The 23,557-nt window shown below is 50.7% G+C and overlaps 1 protein-coding gene across 4 annotated transcripts in view; it reads left to right on the top strand.

Annotated features, from left to right (window-relative positions):
• PLA2G6 (phospholipase A2 group VI) overlaps positions 1-23,557 on the top strand; it is a 604,218-nt gene that overhangs the window by 371,489 nt on the left and 209,172 nt on the right. For all 4 annotated transcript variants that reach the window (XM_086963273.1, XM_086963270.1, XM_086963277.1 and 1 more), the window contains 2 exons: positions 15,494-15,709; positions 16,585-16,768. In XM_086963273.1, the coding sequence (XP_086819399.1) occupies positions 15,494-15,709; positions 16,585-16,768 (400 nt within the window). The remainder of the gene's footprint in view (positions 1-15,493; positions 15,710-16,584; positions 16,769-23,557) is intronic.

Below are 23,557 nucleotides of genomic sequence, written 5' to 3'. Positions count from 1 at the left end.
CGCCCCCATCGCCCCCTCCTAGGGCTGTGGCACTCGGGAGCTTGCCTGCCTTTTCACCCGTGAGAGCCTCGCTCCGTTGGAGTCGCTCTCTGCCCCCAGGCCAGGCTGCCTGCTCCACTGCCCCCGCCTGCCATTAGGAGCGCGCTGAAGTGCTCTCGCCCCTCCTGCCGGACTTCCTCTGGGGACCGTGATCCACACCGAGACAGCAGCCCGCCCGTAGAAACGTGCCCTGTTGTCCTGCTTTGCCGTCCCAGAGACCTTACAGACCGCCCCACCCCCTTTTCGGAGACCCCAGAACAGCCGTACTAGGGTCTTGGGCCGCGCCTGCCTGTGCGTACGCACCCGCTGAATTAGAGACCTGAAGGCACCCCTCCACAGAACGAGTCGCACGGGCTGTGCACGACTCGTCCACTCGACCAGAACTACAACGCCTCAAGGTACGTCTCTGTGAAAAGCTACACCCGGGCTCGGGCCCGCAATGTTTTATTTCCCCCTCTTGATTGATGCGCTTCATATTGCCTTTGTGAGCGCTACGCTTTGCCCTGCTGGTTCGCAGTGTACGCTCCGTGTTGCCTTTGTGAGCTCTTCGCTTCGCCTGCCGGTTGGTGGTGTACGTCTCGTACTGCATCTAGAGCGGTACGCCTCGCACTTCACTGGTTTATCGGTGCGCCGTACACCCCTCTCTGGTCGCCATTCCACCCGTACCGCGAGATGCGTGAGTCGCGGTGGGGACACCTGAAACCGCACTGCACGAAGCGCCCTGGTGCGCTGAGAAGCATACAGTTCGGCCCCACCTGTCCCCAAAAGAGCAGAGACACGAAATTAGGTGGTTTAAGAAGGGTAAGAACCCAGAGAACGTACCAATTGAACATTCTGGAAAGAGCTTTGATAACGTGAACTGTAACCAAAGAAAAAGAACATTGCCAAGTAGAGATCTGGTGGCCCCCCCTAAGCTAAATTAACGTGTTATACAGTCTTGTTTTATTTGCCTGCATATATATCTTATTTTTTTACATAAAGTACTCCTATTTTCACATAACCAATGACTGGTGTCCATTTGTGGAGGGATTAATGTATTTACTGTGTGTACCTACAGATGCTCAACCATAACGCCTGAAGTTTAACCTTGGCTGCTCACGCCACGCACCTAGAGGGTGAGCAAGGGTAATTCTAAAGGGGTCATCCTGCGCCCTGACTTAGAGGAGAGGGTCCCTGCTTGTCACAAGTAAATACTTGCCCCAACCAGAGACCCCCAAATCTAACACACACACACACTGCCATTGCAAGCTGCGTGTTTTGGTGCAGAGCAAAGTGAAGAGTCGACATGGCACATATCCGTGTGTGCCAAGGCTACAAACCACTGCATGTGGCACAGGTAAGCCAGCCCCTAGCTGGGTGCATTATACCACTGGTGAAGGCAAAGGTGTGTGTCGTTCTGTACCTCTACAGTGTCTAAGTCCATTCTTAGCCATTGCAAGTGCAGACAAGCATTTGCAATGCAATGGTCTCGGCATCATTAAAGGTAGAGCTATTGGCATTGCTCATGACATTTTTTTTTCTTTAAATCAAAAATAAATGGCATTGTCATTAACATTGCCAATACACAGCACTCTGCACTCAACAGCACACAATGCTCTGCACACTCACTCTGCACTCACTGCTCTGCACACTCACTCTGCACTCACTGCTCTGCACACTCACTCTGCACTCACTGCTCTGCACACTCACTCTGCACTCACTACTCTGCACACTCACTCTGCACTCACTACTCTGCACACTCAATACTCACTACTCTGCACTCACTACTCACTACTCTGCACTCACTACTCACTACTCTGCACTCACTACTCACTACTCTGCACTCACTACTCACTACTCTGCACTCACTACTCTGCACTCACTACTCTGCACACTCTCTCTGCACTCACTACTCTGCACACTCACTACTCAGCACACCCTCTCTGTACTCACTACTCTGCACACTCACTACTCACTACTCTGCATTACCACTCTGCACTCACTACTCTGCATTACCACTCTGCACTCACTATGCACTCACTACTCTGCACTCACTACTCTGCACACTCTCTCTGCACTCACTACTCTGCACACTCACTACTCACTACTCTGCACTCACTACTCTGCACTCACTACTCACTACTCTGCACTCACTACTCACTATTCTGCACTCACTACTCACTACTCTGCACTCACTACTCACTACTCTGCACACTCTCTCTGCACTCACTACTCTGCACACTCACTACTCACTACTCTGCACTCACTACTCTGCACTCACTACTCACTACTCTGCACTCACTACTCTGCACTCACTACTCTGCACTCACTACTCACTACTCTGCACTCACTACTCTGCACTCACTACTCTGCACTCACTACTCACTACTCTGCACTCACTACTCTGCACTCACTACTCTGCACTCACTACTCTGCACTCACTACTCTGCACTCTGCACTCACTACTCTGCACTCACTACTCTGCACTCACTACTCTGCACTCACTACTCTGCACTCACTACTCTGCACTCTGCACTCACTACTCTGCACTCACTACTCTGCACTCTGCACTCACTACTCTGCACTCACTACTCTGCACTCACTACTCTGCACTCACTACTCTGCACTCACTACTCACTACTCTGCACTCACTACTCTGCACTCACTACTCTGCACTCACTACTCACTACTCTGCACTCACTACTCTGCACTCACTACTCTGCACTCACTACTCACTACTCTGCACTCACTACTCTGCACTCACTACTCTGCACTCACTACTCTGCACTCACTACTCTGCACTCTGCACTCACTACTCTGCACTCACTACTCTGCACTCACTACTCACTACTCTGCACTCACTACTCTGCACTCACTACTCTGCACTCTGCACTCACTACTCTGCACTCTGCACTCACTACTCTGCACTCTGCACTCACTACTTTGCACTCACTACTCTGCACTCTGCACTCACTACTCTGCACTCACTACTCTGCACTCTGCACTCACTACTCTGCACTCTGCACTCACTACTCTGCATTACCACTCTGCACTCACTACTCTGCACTCACTACTCTGCACTCACTTCTCTGCACTCACTACTCTGCACTCACTACTCTGCACTCACTACTCTGCACTCACTACTCTGCACTCACTACTCACTACTCTGCACTCACTACTCTGCACTCACTACTCTGCACTCACTACTCTGCACTCACTACTCTGCACTCACTACTCTGCACTCACTACTCTGCACTCACTACTCTGCACTCACTATGCACTCACTACTCTGCACTCACTACTCTGCACACTCTCTCTGCACTCACTACTCTGCACACTCACTACTCACTACTCTGCACTCACTACTCTGCACTCACTACTCTGCACTCACTACTCTGCACTCACTACTCTGCACTCACTACTCTGCACTCACTACTCTGCACTCACTACTCTGCACTCACTACTCTGCACTCACTACTCTGCACTCTGCACTCACTACTCTGCACTCACTACTCTGCACTCACTACTCTGCACTCACTACTCACTACTCTGCACTCACTACTCTGCACTCACTACTCTGCACTCACTACTCTGCACTCACTACTCACTACTCTGCACTCACTACTCTGCACTCACTACTCTGCACTCACTACTCTACACTCACTACTCTGCACTCACTACTCTGCACTCAGCACTCAGCACTCACTACTCTGCACTCACTACTCTGCACTCACTACTCTGCACTCACTACTCTGCACTCACTACTCTGCACTCTGCACTCACTACTCTGCACTCACTACTCTGCACTCTGCACTCACTACTCTGCACTCACTACTCTGCACTCACTACTCTGCACTCACTACTCTGCACTCACTACTCTGCACTCACTACTCTGCACTCACTACTCTGCACTCACTACTCTGCACTCACTACTCTGCACTCACTACACTGCACTCACTACTCCGCACTCACTACTCTGCACTCACTACTCTGCACTCACTACTCTGCACTCACTACTCTGCACTCACTACTCACTACTCTGCATTACCACTCTGCACTCACTACTCTGCACTCACTACTCTGCACTCACTACTCTGCACTCACTACTCTGCACTCACTACTCTGCACTCACTACTCTGCATTACCACTCTGCACTCACTACTCTGCACTCACTACTCTGCACTCACTACTCTGCACTCACTACTCTGCACTCACTACTCTGCACTCACTACTCTTTACTCACTACTCTGCACTCACTACTCTGCACTCACTACTCTGCACTCACTACTCTGCACTCACTACTCTGCACTCTGCACTCACTACTCTGCACTCTGCACTCACTACTCTGCACTCACTACTCACTACTCTGCACTCACTACTCACTACTCTGCACTCACTACTCTGCACTCTGCACTCACTACTCTGCACTCACTACTCTGCACTCACTACTCTGCACTCACTACTCTGCACTCACTACTCTGCACTCACTACTCTGCACTCACTACTCACTACTCTGCACTCACTACTCTGCACTCACTACTCTGCACTCACTACTCTGCACTCACTACACTGCACTCACTACACTGCACTCACTACACTGCACTCACTACACTGCACTCTGCACTCACTACTCTGCACTCACTACTCTGCACTCACTACTCTGCACTCACTACTCTGCACTCACTACTCTGCACTCACTACTCTGCACTCACTACTCTGCACTCTGCACTCACTACTCTGCACTCACTACTCTGCACTCACTACTCTGCACTCACTACTCTGCACTCACTACTCTGCACTCACTACTCACTACTCTGCACTCACTACTCACTACTCTGCACTCACTACTCTGCACTCACTACTCTGCACTCACTACTCACTACTCTGCACTCACTACTCTGCACTCACTACTCTGCACTCACTACTCTGCACTCACTACTCTGCACTCACTACTCTGCACTCACTACTCTGCACTCACTACTCTGCACTCTGCACTCACTACTCTGCACTCACTACTCACTACTCTGCACTCACTACTCACTACTCTGCACTCACTACTCTGCACTCACTACTCTGCACTCTGCACTCACTACTCTGCACTCACTACTCTGCACTCACTACTCACTACTCTGCACTCACTACTCTGCACTCACTACTCACTACTCTGCACTCACTACTCTGCACTCACTACTCTGCACTCACTACTCTGCACTCACTACTCTGCACTCACTACTCACTACTCTGCACTCACTACTCTGCACTCACTACTCTGCACTCACTACTCTGCACTCACTACTCTGCACTCACTACTCTGCACTCACTACTCTGCACTCTGCACTCACTACTCTGCACTCACTACTCACTACTCTGCACTCACTACTCACTACTCTGCACTCACTACTCTGCACTCTGCACTCACTACTCTGCACTCACTACTCTGCACTCACTACTCTGCACTCACTACTCTGCACACTACTCTGCACTCACTACTCTGCACTCACTACTCTGCACTCACTACTCTGCACTCACTACTCTGCACTCACTATTCTGCACTCACTACTCTGCACTCTGCACTCACTACTCTGCACTCACTACTCTGCACTCTGCACTCACTACTCTGCACTCACTACTCTGCACTCTGCACTCACTACTCTGCACTCACTACTCTGCACTCACTACTCTGCACTCACTACTCTGCACTCACTACTCTGCACTCACTACTCTGCACTCACTACTCTGCACTCTGCACTCACTACTCTGCACTCACTACTCTGCACTCTGCACTCACTACTCTGCACTCACTACTCTGCACTCTGCACTCACTACTCTGCACTCACTACTCTGCACTCACTACTCTGCACTCACTACTCTGCACTCACTACTCTGCACTCTGCACTCACTACTCTGCACTCACTACTCTGCCCTCTGCACTCACTACTCTGCACTCTGCACTCACTACTCTGCACTCACTACTCTGCACTCACTACTCTGCACTCACTACTCTGCACTCACTACACTGCACTCACTACTCTGCACTCACTACTCTGCACTCACTACTCTGCACTCACTACTCTGCACTCACTACTCTGCACTCACTACTCTGCACTCACTACTCTGCACTCACTATTCTGCACTCACTACTCACTACTCTGCATTACCACTCTGCACTCACTACTCTGCACTCACTACTCTGCACTCACTACTCTGCACTCACTACTCTGCACTCACTACTCTGCACTCACTACTCTGCACTCACTGCTCTGCACTCACTACTCTGCACTCACTACTCTGCACTCACTACTCTGCACTCACTACTCTTTACTCACTACTCTTTACTCACTACTCTGCACTCACTACTCTGCACTCACTATTCTGCACTCACTACTCTGCACTCACTACTCTGCACTCACTACTCTGCACTCACTACTCTGCACTCACTACTCTGCACTCACTACTCTGCACTCACTACTCTGCACTCACTACTCTGCACTCTGCACTCACCACTCTGCACTCACTACTCACTACTCTGCACTCACTACTCACTACTCTGCACTCACTACTCTGCACTCTGCACTCACTACTCTGCACTCACTACTCTGCACTCTGCACTCACTACTCTGCACTCACTACTCTGCACTCACTACTCTGCACTCACTACTCTGCACTCACTACACTGCACTCACTACACTGCACTCACTACACTGCACTCACTACTCTGCACTCACTACTCTGCACTCACTACTCTGCACTCACTACATTGCACTCACTACACTGCACTCAGCACTCTGCACTCAGCACTCTGCACTCAGCACTCTGCACTCACTACTCTGCACTCACTACTCTGCACTCACTACTCTGCACTCACTACTCTGCACTCACTACTCTGCACTCACTACTCTGCACTCTGCACTCACTACTCTGCACTCACTACTCTGCACTCACTACACTGCACTCACTACACTGCACTCACTACACTGCACTCACTACACTGCACTCACTACACTGCACTCACTACACTGCACTCTGCACTCACTACTCTGCACTCACTACTCTGCACTCACTACTCTGCACTCACTACATTGCACTCACTACACTGCACTCAGCACTCTGCACTCACTACTCTGCACTCACTACTCTGCACTCACTACTCTGCACTCACTACTCTGCACTCACTACTCTGCACTCAGCACTCACTACTCTGCACTCACTACTCTGCACTCACTACTCTGCATTACCACTCTGCACTCACTACTCACTACTCTGCATTACAACTCTGCACTCACTCTGCACTCATTTAATAGGTCTCACCGTTTTCTGCATACTTTTGTGAGAGACTGTTCTATTTCCTTGTCACTATTTCGTTCCATACTTCGTCTTTTGTTTGTAAAATTCGGGTACGTTTCCTGTTTGTCTCCAATGCCGTCGTTTTGTTTAGTCTGCAAATTCTTCTTTCAAAGAGATCTTTTAAAAGTTTACATCATAAAAACGTCTCGCAAAACATAATTTCAGGCCGCCTGTCACATTACACAGTAGGAGGCACTTTAAATATAGAATTGAGTATGCCCCCGGAATGCCGCCGCGGCCGCCCCGGAGGTCAGGCACGGTCGCCTGTGACGGGGGCGGGGCCACGTTCAGACCGGAAGGAGGCGGCAAGCGGAGTCATTGCGTCTCGCGGCCCGGGGCTCCTGTGAGCGGTGTGGAGCCCCGGGGCCGCGCCAGCAGGAGGTTGGGCGCCGCGTGGTGAGCAGAGTCCCCGACATTGGCCAGGTAAGTTCAAAAAAAGGCTGGGGGGGCTTGGTGCGTGTGTGTGTGTGCGTGTATGCTCGTGTGTGTATGCATGCGTGCGACGGTGACGGCGGGGGAGGGAGGGGGGGCCTCGGTGCACGTGTGTTTGTGTGTGTGTGCGCGCGTTTGTGTATGTGTCAGGGGGGGTGTCTCTGTATGTATGTATGTGCGTGCGTGCATGGGCGCTTGTGTGTGTGTATGCGCATGCGTGTGGGGTGCTTGCGCTTCCCAGGAGACAGCGCCTGGCCACAGCGCGCATTCCAGTTACAAATCGCCTGGAAGGATGCGCGTGGCCAGGACTGTCTCCTGGGAATGATAGTCGCTGACAAAAGATCTCGGCGGAGACGCGCTTCCGCGCGTTGACGCCGAGACCTAAAAAACCATGAAGAGTATTTGGTCTGGGTGTTTGTCATTATGAACTCCACTGAAATCTGAGAAGATTGGTATCAAACATCTCAGCACATTAGAAACCACACTGATACCAGTGTGGGATGTGATGCCAAATGCACTTAGAGGGCATCTTAGAGAGGCCCCCTGAAAAACGACCTAACTCTAGTGTCCTGGCTGAGTTGCTGTTCGCCAACTGTCACCACCAGACAGATTTCTTGGCCCCTGGGTCGAGAGCCTCCCGTTCTTGGGGTCCTGAAAGAAAGCACATCCTGGGTTGAGGTGCCAAGCCTCCTTCCCGAAGATGGGCAGGGTCCACGAAGGGGAAGCTTCAAAGGCTTGCCACCTTTGTGAGCTGACCCAGCCATTTGCTCCTCCCGGCAAACTGGCCCCCATCAGTTCTGACCCGCACTTTGGAGGGTGAATTGGCGGGAAATCCAAGATAGGAGGAGAGGTGTGCCAACCTTTGCCAACCTCACACCTCAGGTGGGGGAGGCGAGGCACAGCTCTCAGTCCCCACCATCTTAAAAGGTGGGTGGAAGCAGCCAACCGGAGTGAGGCTTATGCCCCCCTCCCACTGGATGGTGGCACAATAGGGTGTGTACCCACCCCAAGGAAGGGACCCCTTGGTCCTGACCTGTACCTACCTGAAAAGCCCCTAAATCTAGTATTTAGGGGCAACACCGAAACTTGCCTCCTAAAACAAGCAAGAATAAGAGAAGAAGGACCGAAGAGCCGTGCTAAAAGAAGAAGTGGGCACCAACTGACTTGGCCCCAGCCCTACCGGCCTGTCCCGACCTCGGTCTGTTCCTGCGAAACCCCGTTGTGTCCAGAACCTGGCGGACCTGCCCTGCCTTCCCTTCCGAGACTCTGTCTCCTGTGAGCACCGGATTTGCTCACCAACAGACTCTGGTTCCAGCCAGGATATGTGAGTCTGCACCACTCTTCCCCTGATGCCCACCGCCCGAGTGGCCCAATTCCTCAAGGAGGTCTCCCTGACGAGCCTGAACTGGGATCTGGTGATCCCTAACCTACCTCAAGCCTCCTCGCCAGCGCTTGCAGCCTCTATTTGGAGGCTCCCGCCCCCCCCCGACTGCGACCGGAGGCGTTAAGAAAAATCAGGCCCCTAAAGACACCCCTGCACCGATGCTTCACGGCATTTGGTGGCCCAACAGATGGTGTCCAGGCATCCCACTGCATCCCAAACTACCTCTCCAACCGTTGATCGCCTCCAGAAAGTCTTTGTGCTCAAGCCAGCAGTCTTTGTTGTGACTGGAGAAACCCCATTGAAACCAAAAGGACACCCAACGCCAATCTAGCTCCCTCCACCCGGTCGCCGCTGTGGGTGCACCTTGGGTGTTAATTCGGATCCCCATTTGCCCTAAGCTAAACCCTAGGAGCTTTGCTCCCACATCCAAGTGGCGTGCCCGTATGCAGCAGCCACCAACTGTAGAACCCCCCATCGGATAACGTTGGGCCTCTGCACCCGGCCACCCTAGTGCCGCTGAGGGTGCTTTTTTGAGTGCATCCTTGACCCTGGGGGAATCCTTGTTCTAACCCCAGAAACTCAACCCCAAAGACTGTTTACTTGCCTGCAAACCTATTACCTAATTTTTCTCCATAGGGTTGCATTGACTGTTTTCCTCTGAAATACGTGTGTTGAGGGAGTTGTTTGTATGAAAACATAAGAAACTGTTTTTTTGTGAAAACTGTTTACTAAACTTTTATCCATAAAAAGCCCCAGTGTGATATCTAGGCCTATCCCTCTGAGTAGAAAAAGTAATCTGAAAAGTTATCCAAAAGTAATTTCTAATGTAATTGAATCTTCCACAAACCTGTAACAAAAGTCATTCTCATCCAGCTTGCTTACTGATCAATCTTTCTGGAAAAGTACGTTTCTATTTACCTGTACCAAGATATGCTTGGTCCTACAAATACAATAAAACAAAGAAATATTTTTCATACAAACAATTGGTCTGGGTTCAATCTTTGAGTGTGTGACATAATTTCTTGCATAAATATGTACAATAAATGCTAAACACTACCCTCTGATAAAGCCTTACTGCTCGCCCACACTACCACAAATAGAGAGTAAGGTATTATCTACTTTAACCTCTGTAAGCCTTTGGGGATCCACTGGACTATGCACACTATATATACATAGCCAGCTACCGTCAGAGACACACTAGAGCTGCAAAACATCCACCTCTGTTTTTGTTTGTCAAAGTATGGCTCTGCCCCTCAGGAGTCTGGTCTCTGGACATTATCAGTCTCCTGAGTTCCACTCTCACTCCAATATTTGTGCTTGTGAATACTTTTAGAAAGAAGATATGTCTTGTTTCTGTCTGTCAGATTAATGTCTCTGCCCTTGCTGGTGCATACCAATAGGAAATCTGGATGCTATTAGAAATGTTGAGATATATGGAGGAAACTTTAAGCTATACCCTTTATAACTAAATCCAATCTTTATTTATTATACTAACAAGGCACTGCGTTTTAAAATGCACTATTTTAGACCCTAATAACAACCCTTTATCGGAGCAGGCTCATATGCTTTACATGTCATTTGGCCTCATTTCAATGTAGACACAAGTTTGCTTGCTTACACTTATCACCAGTTATTCTCAAATTGTTTTTGCCTTTTCTCGCACCAGTAAAATGTTTTTGTAATCGGAGCGTCAAACTAATGTGATGAATGCAAGAATGAGTGGTGAAGCCCAGTGCAACTAAAATTGTCATGCTTTTACCACCTGACTTAGTGCAGATCGCTAAAGTAGGGTCAGACACTTGGCGTGCCAGAGATATGACTTCCAAAAATGCAGTAAATTTCCAAAGGTGACAAAGTATTGCATAAATACCAGAAAAGCTGATCTGATTTACTGCCTTTCCACCAAATAATATAGTCTTGCATTTACGCAATTAGGAAAATTTAGAAACATAAACAGAATTTCTTTCCATGCAAGGCTTTCCTCGTCTGGGATTAAGAAGACAAATGAGGCAACACTACAACCAGTGCATATGGATTAGTACTCTGCAAACCCAACATCTAGAGCTCTGAATATCTCGGTCTGAAAGTGATACATGCATGGTTGCATACTGTACTTCTTCCCTGTAGAAAGTATAGGAACCCCAGATAGCTCTGTGAAAAAATATATTGCAGATTAAAAAAAAGTAATCTCACTGTGGATCAGACAAGGGACATCTTTTTAATAGTCAAATGTTTGTATTTTCCCTTTGGTTTCAAGGTAATACCAGACTTAAACCTTCCCCCTCTAATCCAGCTTTATTTGCATAGTATTATACATGTTCCAGGATCTGTTTTTCCAGTTGCTGTAAGGCTGAGTCGAGAAGAAGATTCTTCAAACCGTCTGCAGAGCTGAAACATGTTATTAGTTTGTCATACATCTCATATTGACCTATTGGCAAAACATATACAGTGTTACTGATTTTAGTAATGTGTCACATTTGTCAGTGTAAAATAGAGAATGTACATACATTTGTGTTGGACTTGGCCCTTCTGGCAGGTCCACCCCAGAAGTTTTGCTTGTTATATGTAACATGGGGATGGTGATTCCCACTCTGAGTGCGTGTAGTGAGAGAGGCCTGCCCTCCCATAGGAATGCATGGGGAATGTATGTGTCCCTCCCTGGTAGTTCCTGATGCATGGAGTGTGCAGGGTCGAGTCTGGTATGTGCGAACTCGTGAGAAAGAATGCTGCGCAATGGTATATGCGGTATGATTGTGTCTAGTATAGAAGCCCCACTTTTAGAAGTTGGCATATGTGTGTAATTTGTGTCTGGTGTGTGATTGGCTGAGGCGGGCTGGTGAGCCTGGCTCCAAGAGTCTGGGAGGGTCTGCCCCGGTGGTGAATGGAGTGTTTAGCATGCTGATGTGAGGGGAGGAGTGAGCCTGGGCCTGCTTGTGGATTGACTGTCTGGTTTGAGGGTCCTGAATGAGGCTGGGTTTTCCCCACACAATGCTGGCTCCACCCCCTGGGGTGCGTCTGATGTCCCTAGCCTGGCCAGTGAAAAGAATCCCCCATAACCAGTTCTAGCTGGTTCTCCCCCTGCCTGCCCCTTTAGACAAGGGATGTTGTGTATAAAAAGGGTGCTGTGACACTCTGAAGTTGTTCTTGTGCCCAACTTGAATCTACCAGGGGCGTGCTGCTGCTTGGGCTCAGGGTAAGGCTTGCCTCCCTGGGCCCTGCCCTGCTCCTGGACATCTGATGGACTTTCCTTCCTAGGAGCTGCTGTGCTCCACCTGAGGTCCTGGACTCCTTATGGACTTTGCTGCTTTCTGTGGCTCTAGCGCTGGGGAAGTGCTTTATCCTGCTTGTAGCGCTGGGAGCGCTCTATTTTCACTTATAGCGCTGGGAGCGCTTTCTGTCTGACCTAGCGCCTGGGAGCGCTGTTTGTTCACAGCCGGAGCCCACCTGGCATTGGCCCCCAGGTCGCTGTCCGAGCGAGTGCCTACCTCGCTGCATATTTAAATTAGAGAGGGAGCCCACCCCTCGTGTGCCTTCAACTCACCGCCGCAGCCCAGGGGTTTGTACAGTCCCCGCCGGGCCGCTGCGCTGCCTGCTACGACCCGGAAGCGGTTGGGCGGCCGGCCAATCGCAGCGCGGCCCCAACCGGAAGTCCCGCCCCATCGTGGCGCGAGAGAGAAGCTTCTGTCGAGTCACGGTCCCGAGATGGGGGACTGGGTGAAGAGCGGCCGGGCGCATGGTGAAGGCGGGGCTCTCATGTGGTGAGAGAGCCCCGCAAAGCGCTACCGCCACCCGGGAGAAGGAGCCGCCGCCGAGCACACACCAGACCCGGTGAGTGGACTGAAGGGGAGGAGGGTTCGTTGGGGCACATTGCCGGTGCCCGCCCCTCCCCTTCAGCGGGTCCCTTGTGGTGCTAAGAGGTCCGTGGGGCCTCAAGCGTTGCTGCGTCCCCCGAGAGGGACTCTGCCCAACCCCTACCTTGAGCCTCGAGCCCAAGAGGCTCCCCCAGGGGCATTTGGTCGTCGGAGCCTGCGAGGCTCAGCCCCGGCATCCCCGTTGTTGAGCCCAGAGAGGCTCCACCTTTGGCACATTTGTTTCTGAGCCTGCGAGGCTCAGCCCCAGCATCCCCATTGTTGAGCCCAGAGAGGCTCCACATTTGGCACATTTGTTTCGAGCCTGCGAGGATCAACCCCAGCCCCTCTGTTCTCGAGCCCCGAGAGGCTCTAGCGCCAGTCTGTTCTTCGAGCCCCGAGAGGCTCCAGGCACCACTATTGTTCTGAAGAGCCTATGAGGCTCAGGGGGGCATTCCAGTTGTCCAGAGCCTGCTAGGCTCCCACGTTGGCCCCCTTCATCTACAGCTGCCCAGCACTTCGTGGGCAGCTGCCACGTGTAGGTTTATTCACGGCTCCCTGCAGCCTGTCCTGACATTGCGACATTGGGCGTCCTAGCCCCAGAAAGGCCAGTTGGCCTGTTGAAAGTTATTGGCTAATGTTAAATGTGATTTCCTGAGAATCTTATGTGTTGCGCCTCTGAAGGTGCGTATGGTGTGTTATGTGCCTTGTCACTCCTTCCCTCCTGAATATCCATTGCCTCATGTAGGTTGCTTCTGGTTAGAGTGAGTTCTAAGCTAGTTCTATGAAGCTCCCAGTTGTTATATGTTCTAAATGCCAATTCCATCAAGTGCATATTCCTAGCAGTGGTCCCTTGGCCCTCCCCTGTACATAGTCCCTTGTAAATCCTGCCCGTGCCTCCGGCACCTTGTAAAGTGTATGTTCCTATCTAATGTGTCCTTTTTAATACAAAGACTATTTTCCTATATACCTTGTGTGGAGTTCCTTTTGTTGGGGGCCCTGGAGGTTATTGCTGGTGGGTGCGTGCGCAAATGCTTTACACATAGCCTCCGAGAAAGGCCTTGCTGCTCGCGCCACGTTACCTAAAGGGTGAGCAGGGGTTGTCTTGACGTGTGACCCCCTTGCCCTGACTTGGGAGTGGTGGTCTCTGGCTGACTTTGGCGCAAGCCCTGGCCAGCCAGGGATCCCATTTCCAACAATTTGTAGTATGTTACAAATGTGTTCACTTGACAGAATGATGATATGATGAGAGCTAATTGTGTATCCGACATGCACACAATGCAAAATGTTTGCTGTGTGGAATAGTCTTCCATTTGTGCTTCCTTTTATGTTTGCCATTCTGAGACGTTTTACGTTGATGCGTTAAGACAAATTACATCCTTTGTTTAATGCTGAGTACCATTCTCAACTTATAATGTTAGTGAATAAAGCAGCAAAGATCTGTGGCCTTCCACACAGCTTTTTTACAAATCTTGAGAGCCTTTGCTTTGTTGCCATTCAGAATAAGAATACATTGCAGGAACTTCCTGATATGATAACCCAGGTAAATCTGGTGAGCAGGTGTCAGTAATAATCCACCCCACCCCCAGGATCCCTTCTGGCTTGGAATTTTGAGAGGCATTTTGAAGATGCAGTATTTCAACTTTTTCTTTTCTGTGCCCATGAAATAACCGATTTAGTGACATGGTTGAGTTGTTAAGAGACTTTGTGAAGTTGCTGATATGTGATGAGACTTTTTAGACTTTGTCCTAATTCTTCTTATCACACACAAGCAATTTGCCAATATCTAAACCAAATCAATTATTATGTTATAGTAAAAAAAGTAATTCCTATTCCAGATGCGACTATTTTTAGGTGAGTACATATTTTTTGAAATAATGACTTGTATGGTTTATGCAGGTTTCTTAATTGTAGCTCTTGCTTTCTTTGTGGAAGAAATTCACCTCTTTAGATAAAGCAGTAGCAAAAATGGAGTGTCGTGTTCATGCGGGCCTTGATATCACTGATACTAGTATTAGAGTGTTGCCTTAGGCTTGGGCAGAGTTCTATTTGTCCCTGCCATTTTTTTTATTGCAAGCATTAACCAGATTACAAGGAATAAAACAGACTAGTACACTGGTGGGCTGATAGTGGACATTATTTGTTCTTCTTTACCTGCCACTGTAGGGTGGTAATTGCCTCACCGCTCCAAGCGGCTTTTTTAATAGCAGGTTTTGAACCAGTCTATAAAGTGCCAATGTAGGGGCAGTCTCTTCTCTGAGGGCTGAGTTAGGGCAGCAACACTCTCATCCTTCACCAGTATGCATCACTTTAAAAGCTTTCAATGGCTTTTCTTTCACAAGGCCAGTGTTACTGTTTGTGTTCAACCGGCTTACCTTCACTGACATCCATTAATAAATGTAAGCATGGTAAATGGCAGGGACTGGACTCTCCGAATTGCTTCTTCATACTGCCATCTTTCTCCCAGGATATTCCAGTTGGATACAGAGGCCGAAGCCACCCAGCGGTTTGATGAGTTCTCACAGAAGCTTCGGCCATTCTATGAGAGTGTACGTCAGGGACTGACACTTGATGTCATCCAGCAGCTAACAGACTGCATTAGGAGCCACCCCACCTGGTCTTTGGCGCATGTAGCTGTGGACACCGGACAAACGGAGAGCTTCCGGCATAACAAAATCCTACGGTGAGGTCAAATGGTACATGTGTATAACCCCAGCCCTCCTCTCCTCGCACCTCTTGGGCCCTTTATTCTTATGCAGCCAGTGCTATGCTTTGGCTTGTGTCCGGGTGTCATTGCTACACCATTGTCTGTTTTGGGCCGCATCTTAGTTGTGCTACTGCTGCACTTGTCTGCTTACTCCTTTTTTTTGGGGGGGGGGGAGTTTTATATAGCGCTAACAAGACCCAGAGGTATCAGAGTGCTTTATATGAGCACCAGTATCGTTACATACAGACACACATTCATTTTTGTTAGGCACAGGGAGAGGAGATTAAGTGATACTCCTTCCAGTATATAAGCTAAAGCCACACTGTGGCATGACTGGGGGTGTTTCTGCTGCACCTATGTCTCTCTGCTCCTTTCAAGATGTCCACCAGTGCCAGAATATGACTGACCACTGGGTGTCATTACTGCTTCTGTGTTCTTCCTCCAGGACGTCAGCAAGTGCCACATCTTGATTAGCCACAGGATGTCACTGCTATGCCAGTGTCTGTCTGCCCTACTTCCTGTTTGCCCCCAAATACAATAACGCTACCAGTACTGATTGCCAGTGGTCCACATCTGTCACACCTGCCCCCTCTATCCTACATATTACAATTCAATGCATTGACTTGTTCCTCAGAGCAGTTAGTGCACTTGTCTGTCTGCATTTACCCCATACCACAACCTCGGCCAATGCAGTGCTTTAAAGGTCAGTGGGTTCCAAACTTCTACTAGTGGGTTTGCCATCTGAAAATAGAAATAGCCAGTTGCAAGCACCTCCCCTCGTCCCCTACACTTTGACTAATAATGTGAGTAATTGTCCCTGTCTTCCCCTTACATTCCGTGCCTCGTTTTAGGAGCGTGAACAGTACAGAAGGTGAGAATGGTTGCACCCCACTGCATCTTGCCTGCCAGAAGGGGGACGTCGAGTGCATCAGAGAGTTAGTGGAACAGTGCAATGCCCGGAAGGACATTGCTGATAGCAATGGCGAGACGGTCTTCCACTATGCAGCCAAGCAGAATGATCCCCGGATCATTGAGGTGAGTGCAGGAAGCCAAGCGGTGTCACCCTCTGAGATGTCATGTTGGAGGGAAAGTAGGGTCATGGGTCGGCCAGTATGTATGGGTCCCCCATAACTGAGGATAAATAATAACATGACCCTTCTTTTTGTTGTTGTTAACTGTTTTTATTAGCATTGTATATGTTTATACTGTTCCTACATCTGTAATTATGCATCATATTTGTTTTATACATGTAATACGGGGTTTTCCCCACACATTGTTTAGAGTTGCAACAATTTGATTGGGCTAGCACTTGCTCAGTGTGAGATGGGAATTTGTTTATGCATCTAATCGTGCTATGGTATACTCTGTTGCATGTGAAGATGTAATCTTTCTCTAAGTTCCGGTCTACTAGCTATGGGTGTGGTTTCTCCACCATTAACTGGGGGTCTAACTGGGGTGAACCGTGTGGGGTTTTGAGTTGTGCTCGGGTAGTAGTGTTGTGTTTGCGGGTTGTCGTGCCATCTGCAATATACAGATATATATTTTGGGGGGAGTGGGGGGCTGCTGCAATTTCTACTAGCTTACCCGTGTGCCAGGCATTCGTTTGAGCTGTTGAGGGGTGTTAGGGGCATGTGACTGCTTGGGGTCTAGAACTTGTGTTTTCGGTTGGGATCCGAGTCTCTGGAGCCAAGGGTGGGGGGGTCTGGGATGTTGTGGGAGGTTCATCGTATCAGGGTAGTATTGTTACAGACATGCTAGTGTTATGTACGCCCTATGCAACATGTAGAATTGTATGTTTTTAAAGCGAGCCTGCTGGGATACTTTCTTTGGGTATTCTATTGCATACTCCCGCTCTTTATTGTGTAGTGGACAACGCCTATTTCTGCCTCCCATGTCTGTCGTAGTGTGTTTAACAGTTTGGCTGTGAGTTCCTGAATAGCTTTGTATAACCTCATGACAAAATGTCGCCCGCTCCCATATGAAGGATGGTTTGTACTACCGAGTGTGTTGCGGTTTCGCCTTCTTTTAGATCAAAATATGGACAGTAGCTGGATACAATTTGTCTATGGAGTAGGAATTGCCCTGGAGAAAGATCAAATTCCTCAATTATCTGAAAGAGACACGTTAGTGATAGATTCCTTACCTTAGAATATCCCCAGGTGTCAGACTGGTTCCAGCAAGTTTTGCTTAGCAGTACCCCTGCACGTCAGTAGGTGGCGTCGGCTCCACCCCCGGCGCCGCACTGGGTGCCGTTTATCCCACCCCTGCCCCGGTTCCCGGACCATTTTATTCCGGCCTGGGACCCGAATTGGGAGGCGGCTCCGGCCCGGCCGGCGCCGTTCCTGATGCCGTTTGTCCCTTCCCCTGCTCCGGCTCTACCCCCGTGTCAGGCCCCCTCTACGCCAGAGGCGGATGACGACTGGGACGGGTCCGAGGACCCTCTTGCCCAGCAATGTGACTCTGAGCAGAATTGGGTGGACGACCTGGAGGACGCGGGCGAACTCAATGTTTCTTCTGACCCGGGGTTTGTGTCTCCTTCACCTACTATGGAGGAGGGAGCTTCCTACACCGTGTGCTTTGTCGTGCTGAGGAGGTCCTCAATCTCGACCTCCCTACAGTGGCCCTCAAAGCCAACCTCCTTACAGAGGTGCTCCAGACGGAGTCTGCGTAGTCGGAGCTGCTGCTCCTGTTTAATGAGGCCCTTACCGAAGCCCTCTTGGGCACTTAGTTGCGGCCGGCCGCGGGGGGCCCCGGTTGATAAAAACGTTCCCACCTTCCTGACCACTCACCCTACGCCTGAGAGCCTGGTCATTCAGGCCTAGACGTCGCAGAGTGCCTTTCCTACTGCTCCTCCAGATGAGGACTCTAAACGGCTGGAGCAATTTGGTAAGAGGTTGTTCTCCTCAGCCAGCTTAGGACTGCCGTCGGTTAAAACCGCCTGCTTGTTGGGCCGTTATACTGACGCAGTGTGTAATTCCGTTGCTCAGGTCAGTGGAGAAGTGTGGCTCAATGCTTAGAGCGGCAGACCTTGATGCAGAACGCTGGCCAGGGACCAGGGTTCGATTCCCGCCTCGGCGGGTTTCGGGCTTAAATTCCTCTGACCGGATATTCTCGCCTCAGTGCCGATTCTAAGCATGGGTCCCACGCTGCAACTCTGGGCAATAGCTTGCTTAGTCTCCACAAAGGCCCCCTGATACACAAGGGATGCCTGGTTTCACCATGGGATGCCCAGGAGTGGACACCCCACAAGGAAAAGCCAGGAGGGGTTCCCTTGTGGTAGGAGTACAAGCGCCGGGATGCCTCCGGGTCACTGTTCGCGCTATACAAATACGCCACATTTACATTTACATTTACATTCCTCAGTGTTCTGAGGAGGTCAAGGCTGTCCTTTCCCAGGAGATTGCTGAGGGGAAGGATGCGGCTACGTTTGCCATCCGGTGTGGTTTGGTCACCGCTGATTCATTGGGCAGGGCAATTTTCACGACTGTGGCGTTGCGGCGCCACGCCTGGTTGTGCTCAACCGGGTTCTCGCCCGATGTCGCGGGCTCGCACATGGACATGCCCATTGATGGCTCCCAGCTCAATGACGATAAGGCCGACAGTGCACTGGAGCACTTTAGGGACTCAAGGGCCGCGGCCAAGTCCTTGGGTCTTTCTACGAAGAACCCTGCCACTCCTGGGTTTCGTTCCTTTCGTGGCCAGGGCAGGGGCACCCAGGCACGCCCCTCCAACAAACCTGTGCAGAACCAACCTCAGCGCGGCCGTGGCTTCCGCAGAGGCGGGTCTGGGCACCAACGTGCGGGTCAGTCCACCTCTACCCCTGCTGCTTCCACCTCCAAGCCTTCCTGATCCGAGCTTCAGGGAGCACCCCACGCCGGTGGGTGGCAGGGTCCGCCACCACCTCCACCCATGGCGCACAATTACATCGGACAAGTGGGTGCTGCAGATCATCTGAGAAGGTTACTCACTTCCCTCTCAGTCTTCCCCTCCAGCTATGCCACCCCGGTACCACCGCATGTCGGGGGATCATTTGTCTCTTCTCCGACAGGAAGTCACTGCCCTCCTGGCCAAAGGGGCCATTGAGTGCGTTCCCGGTCAGGAAATAGGGAGTAGTTGTTACTCCCACTACTTTCTGGTCCCCAAGAAGGACAAGGGGGGCCTGCGCCCCATCTTGGACCTCAGGGACGTCTGCTTCCTCCGGAAAGAGAAGTTCAAGATGCTGACTCTGGCTCAGGTCTTGGCTGCCCTGGACCCTGGAGACTGGATGGTAGCGTTGAACTTGCAGGACGCATATTAACACATTCCCGTCCTGCCAACTCACTGGCGCTACCTGCGGTTCACGGTGGGCCAGGAGCTTTTTCAGTTTGCCGTGCTCCCCCTCGGCCTTACCAGCGCCACTAGGGTGTTCACGAAAGTGATGGCGGTGGTCGCAGCTCATCTGAGCAGGTCAGGGGTGTCAGACTTCCCCTACCTCGACGACTGGTTGTTGAAGTCGGGCTCGCCCCAAGCAATCGTCACCCACCTTCAGACTACGGCCGACCGGTTCTCCATCAACGTGTCGAAGTCGCACCTGAGTACCTCCCAGAAGCTCCTCTTCAGCGGAGTGGTTCTGGATTTGACGCTGCTTCGGGTTTATTCTCCTGAGCAGCGAGTCTGAGATATTCAGGCCATGATTCCAATCTTTCGGCCTCTATTCTGGGTTTCAGTCAGGATGACCTTCGGCTCCGGGCCTGATGGCCTCCTGCATCCTGTTAGTGCAGCATGCCAGATGGCACATGCCGGCTCTGCAGTGGGACCTGAAGTTCCAGTGGGCGCAGCATCGGGGCAATCTATCCAATCATGTCCAGATCTCGGTGGACACTGCACGACACTTGCAGTGTTGGCTGGCGAATCACGATTTGGTCAATGGCAGATCCCTCTCCCTTCCCCAACCAGAGCATACAGTAGTAATGGATGCGTCCCTCCTAGGATGGGGAGGCCACGTGGGCGAGGCGGAGATCAGAGGCCTCTGGTCTCCGGTGGAGTCCCGGCTCCTTATCAACCTTCAGGAGCTGCGGGTGCTCCGACTTGCACTGAAGGCATTCCTTCCCTCGGTCCGGGGAAGTGCAGTGCAGTTGTTCACGGACAACACCACCGCCATGTGGTATTGCAACAAACAGGGCGGGGTGGACCCTATGTCAGGAGGCTCTGCGCCTCTGGACATGGCTGGAACATCAAGGCATTACCTTGGTGGTTCAACACTTGGCAGGTTCTCTGAACGCCAGGGCGGACGAACTCAGCCGCAGGTGCATGATGGATCACGAATGGCGCCTGAACTCGGACGTAGTGCTGGTTCTCTTTCTGCAGTGGGGAGAGCACTGGTTAGATCTATTCGCCACCGAAGAGAACGCGCAATGTCATCAGTTCTGCGCGTTGGAATTTCCAAGGCGGCACTCGCTCGGAGACGGTTTTCGTCGCGAGTGGAGCTGCGGTCTGTTGTATGCCTTTCTGCCTATACCTCTTCTGCCCTGAGTGCTGAAGAAGATCAGGGGCGACCGGGCCCAAGTCGTTCTTGTGGCTCCGGGCTGGGCTCGAAGATTATGGTATCCCGAGCTACTCAGTATGAGCATCGATCCCCCGATCCGTCTGCCTCTTCGGGAGGATCTGCTGTCGCAGCAGCAGGGGACGGTCCTTCACCCGAACCTGTCCAGTCTCCACCTCCATGCATGGAGATTGAGCAGCGACAGTTGACGGATTTCGACCCCCCTCCTGAAGTTTGTGATGTCATTCTGGCAGCCAGGCGTTCCTCCACTAAGAAGGTATACGCCTGCCGATGGAACAAGTTTGTGGCATGGTGCACAGCAAAGGCTGTGGATTCCCTTTCTGCCTCTCTTTCTGAGGTTCTTCTATTTCTACTGTCTTTGGCCCATCAGGGCTCCGCTCTGGGCACTATCAAAGGTTATATTTCTGCCATCTCTGCCTTTCTGAGGCTTCCTGATCAGCCTTCCTTTTTTAAGTCCCTGGTTGTTAAGTCTCCTCAAAGGCATTACGCACACGTTCCCTCCCGTGCCTTTCATAATACCTCAGTGGGACTTGAATCTTGTCTTGACGTTTCTGATGTGCGCTCCCTTTGAGCCCCTTCATAACTGTCCCTTTCGTCTTCTTACTCTGAAGACAGCTTTCCTGATAGCCATCACCTCTGCGAGAAGAGTAAGTGAGCTCCAGGCTCTTTCTTCTAAACCTCCTTTCCTTTCTATTCATCCAGACAAGTGGTTTTAAGGACCCGTCCTTCTTTCTTGCCAAAGGTTGTCACGTCCTTCCACATCGGGCAGACCATCACTTTGCCCACGTTCTTTCCGCCTCCTCATCCTTCCAGGGAAGAGGAGAGGCTCCACCGTCTGGACCCAAAACGTGCAATTGCTTTCTGTCTGCAGCGTGCACAACAGTTCTGGGTGGATGATCAACTCTTTGTTGGCTACGTGGGCGCCAAAAAAGGTTGGGCGGTACACAAACGGACCATTTCCCGGTGGGTCGTTCTGTGCATCAAAGCATTTTACTCCTTGGCCAAGAAGGAGCCTCCTGTGGGGATGCGTGCCCATTCGACCAGGGCAACTGCAGCCATTACTGCCTTGGGACGCGGCGTTCTCTTGCAGGACATTTGTCAGGCAGCTACGTGGGCTTCGCTGCACATATTTACCAAGCACTACTGCCTTGACAGTCCGGTCCGGAGAGACTGCTTCTTTGGCCGTTCTGTGCTCCGTGACTTTCTGGTGTAATCATGTTCGCAGACCCACCTCCGGGGTTGGTATTGCTGGGGTATCTATTCTAAGGTAAGGAGCATATCACTAACGAGTCTCTTTCAGATGCACAGGTTACTACTTGTGTAACAATATATGTGTAAGAGACATTAGTTAGTGATAGATTCCTTACAGCCCACCCATCCTTCCCGTTCTGCGGACTGATTACTAGGGTTAAGGACATCCCTATTGGGCCCTACTTTTAAGCACCAATGTTCAGTATCTTGCATGGCTCTGCGTTCCTGGCACGGAAATTTGTGTACAGAACTGACGTCGGCGTGAATGGGTGGCGCCTAAGTACTCTCTGTGACGTCATCTCGGCGCTGACGACGCCTGTGACGGAAGCGGAGCTGCAGTACGCCATCTACTGACGCGCAGGGGTACTGCTAAGCAAATCTTTCCGGATCCAGTCTGACGCCTGGGGATATTCTAAGGTAAGGAATCTATCACTAACTAATGTCTCTTACAGATATATCGTTACACAAGTAGTAACTTGTGCATTTGGTCAAACGGGGGCAATTGTTCCATCTCTGTCAGTGAGTGATTTGTCCATACCTGCAGTGTACGGGTTGTGTAATATTTCTCATTTTTGGGTAGTCCTATCAGCAGTAGCAGTGGGAAATATAGGGGCTTTCCTGTGGACATGCGATGTATCCACTGCATACGTGTGCAGACAATTGACTAACATGACCCTTCTTTAAGTTAAGTTCTACTTCTGAAGCAGTGAATATGTTACAGATAACGTCTTGGATTAATACTGCAGATACTTTCACTGTCATCTGTACATTTTAGTGTAAAGACCTGGATGAGATAGTGGATATATGTAAGGACTATTGACAAGTCATTCCATAATGCCCAGGCTGTCAGGTGAAGGGTTAGCTGCCTTTTGTTTGCAGTGAGAGCCTAGTATTGCCACTGATGTAGCAAATGTTGATTGAAGCAAGCAATTAAACCTGTATAGGTCTGTCTTTTTGCGCCTTGCTGTTGGGCCAGTGTCCTTTATAGCCTTTTCAACAAAACATAGAGCATTTTAAGGTCCATTTTTGCC

This window comes from Lissotriton vulgaris, chromosome 1_1 (genome assembly GCF_964263255.1).
Source record: "Lissotriton vulgaris chromosome 1_1, aLisVul1.2, whole genome shotgun sequence".
Classification (NCBI taxonomy): Eukaryota; Metazoa; Chordata; class Amphibia; order Caudata; family Salamandridae; genus Lissotriton; species Lissotriton vulgaris.
The sequence above is the reverse complement of the archived record's forward strand: the minus strand, read 5'-3'. Positions and strand labels throughout refer to the sequence as shown.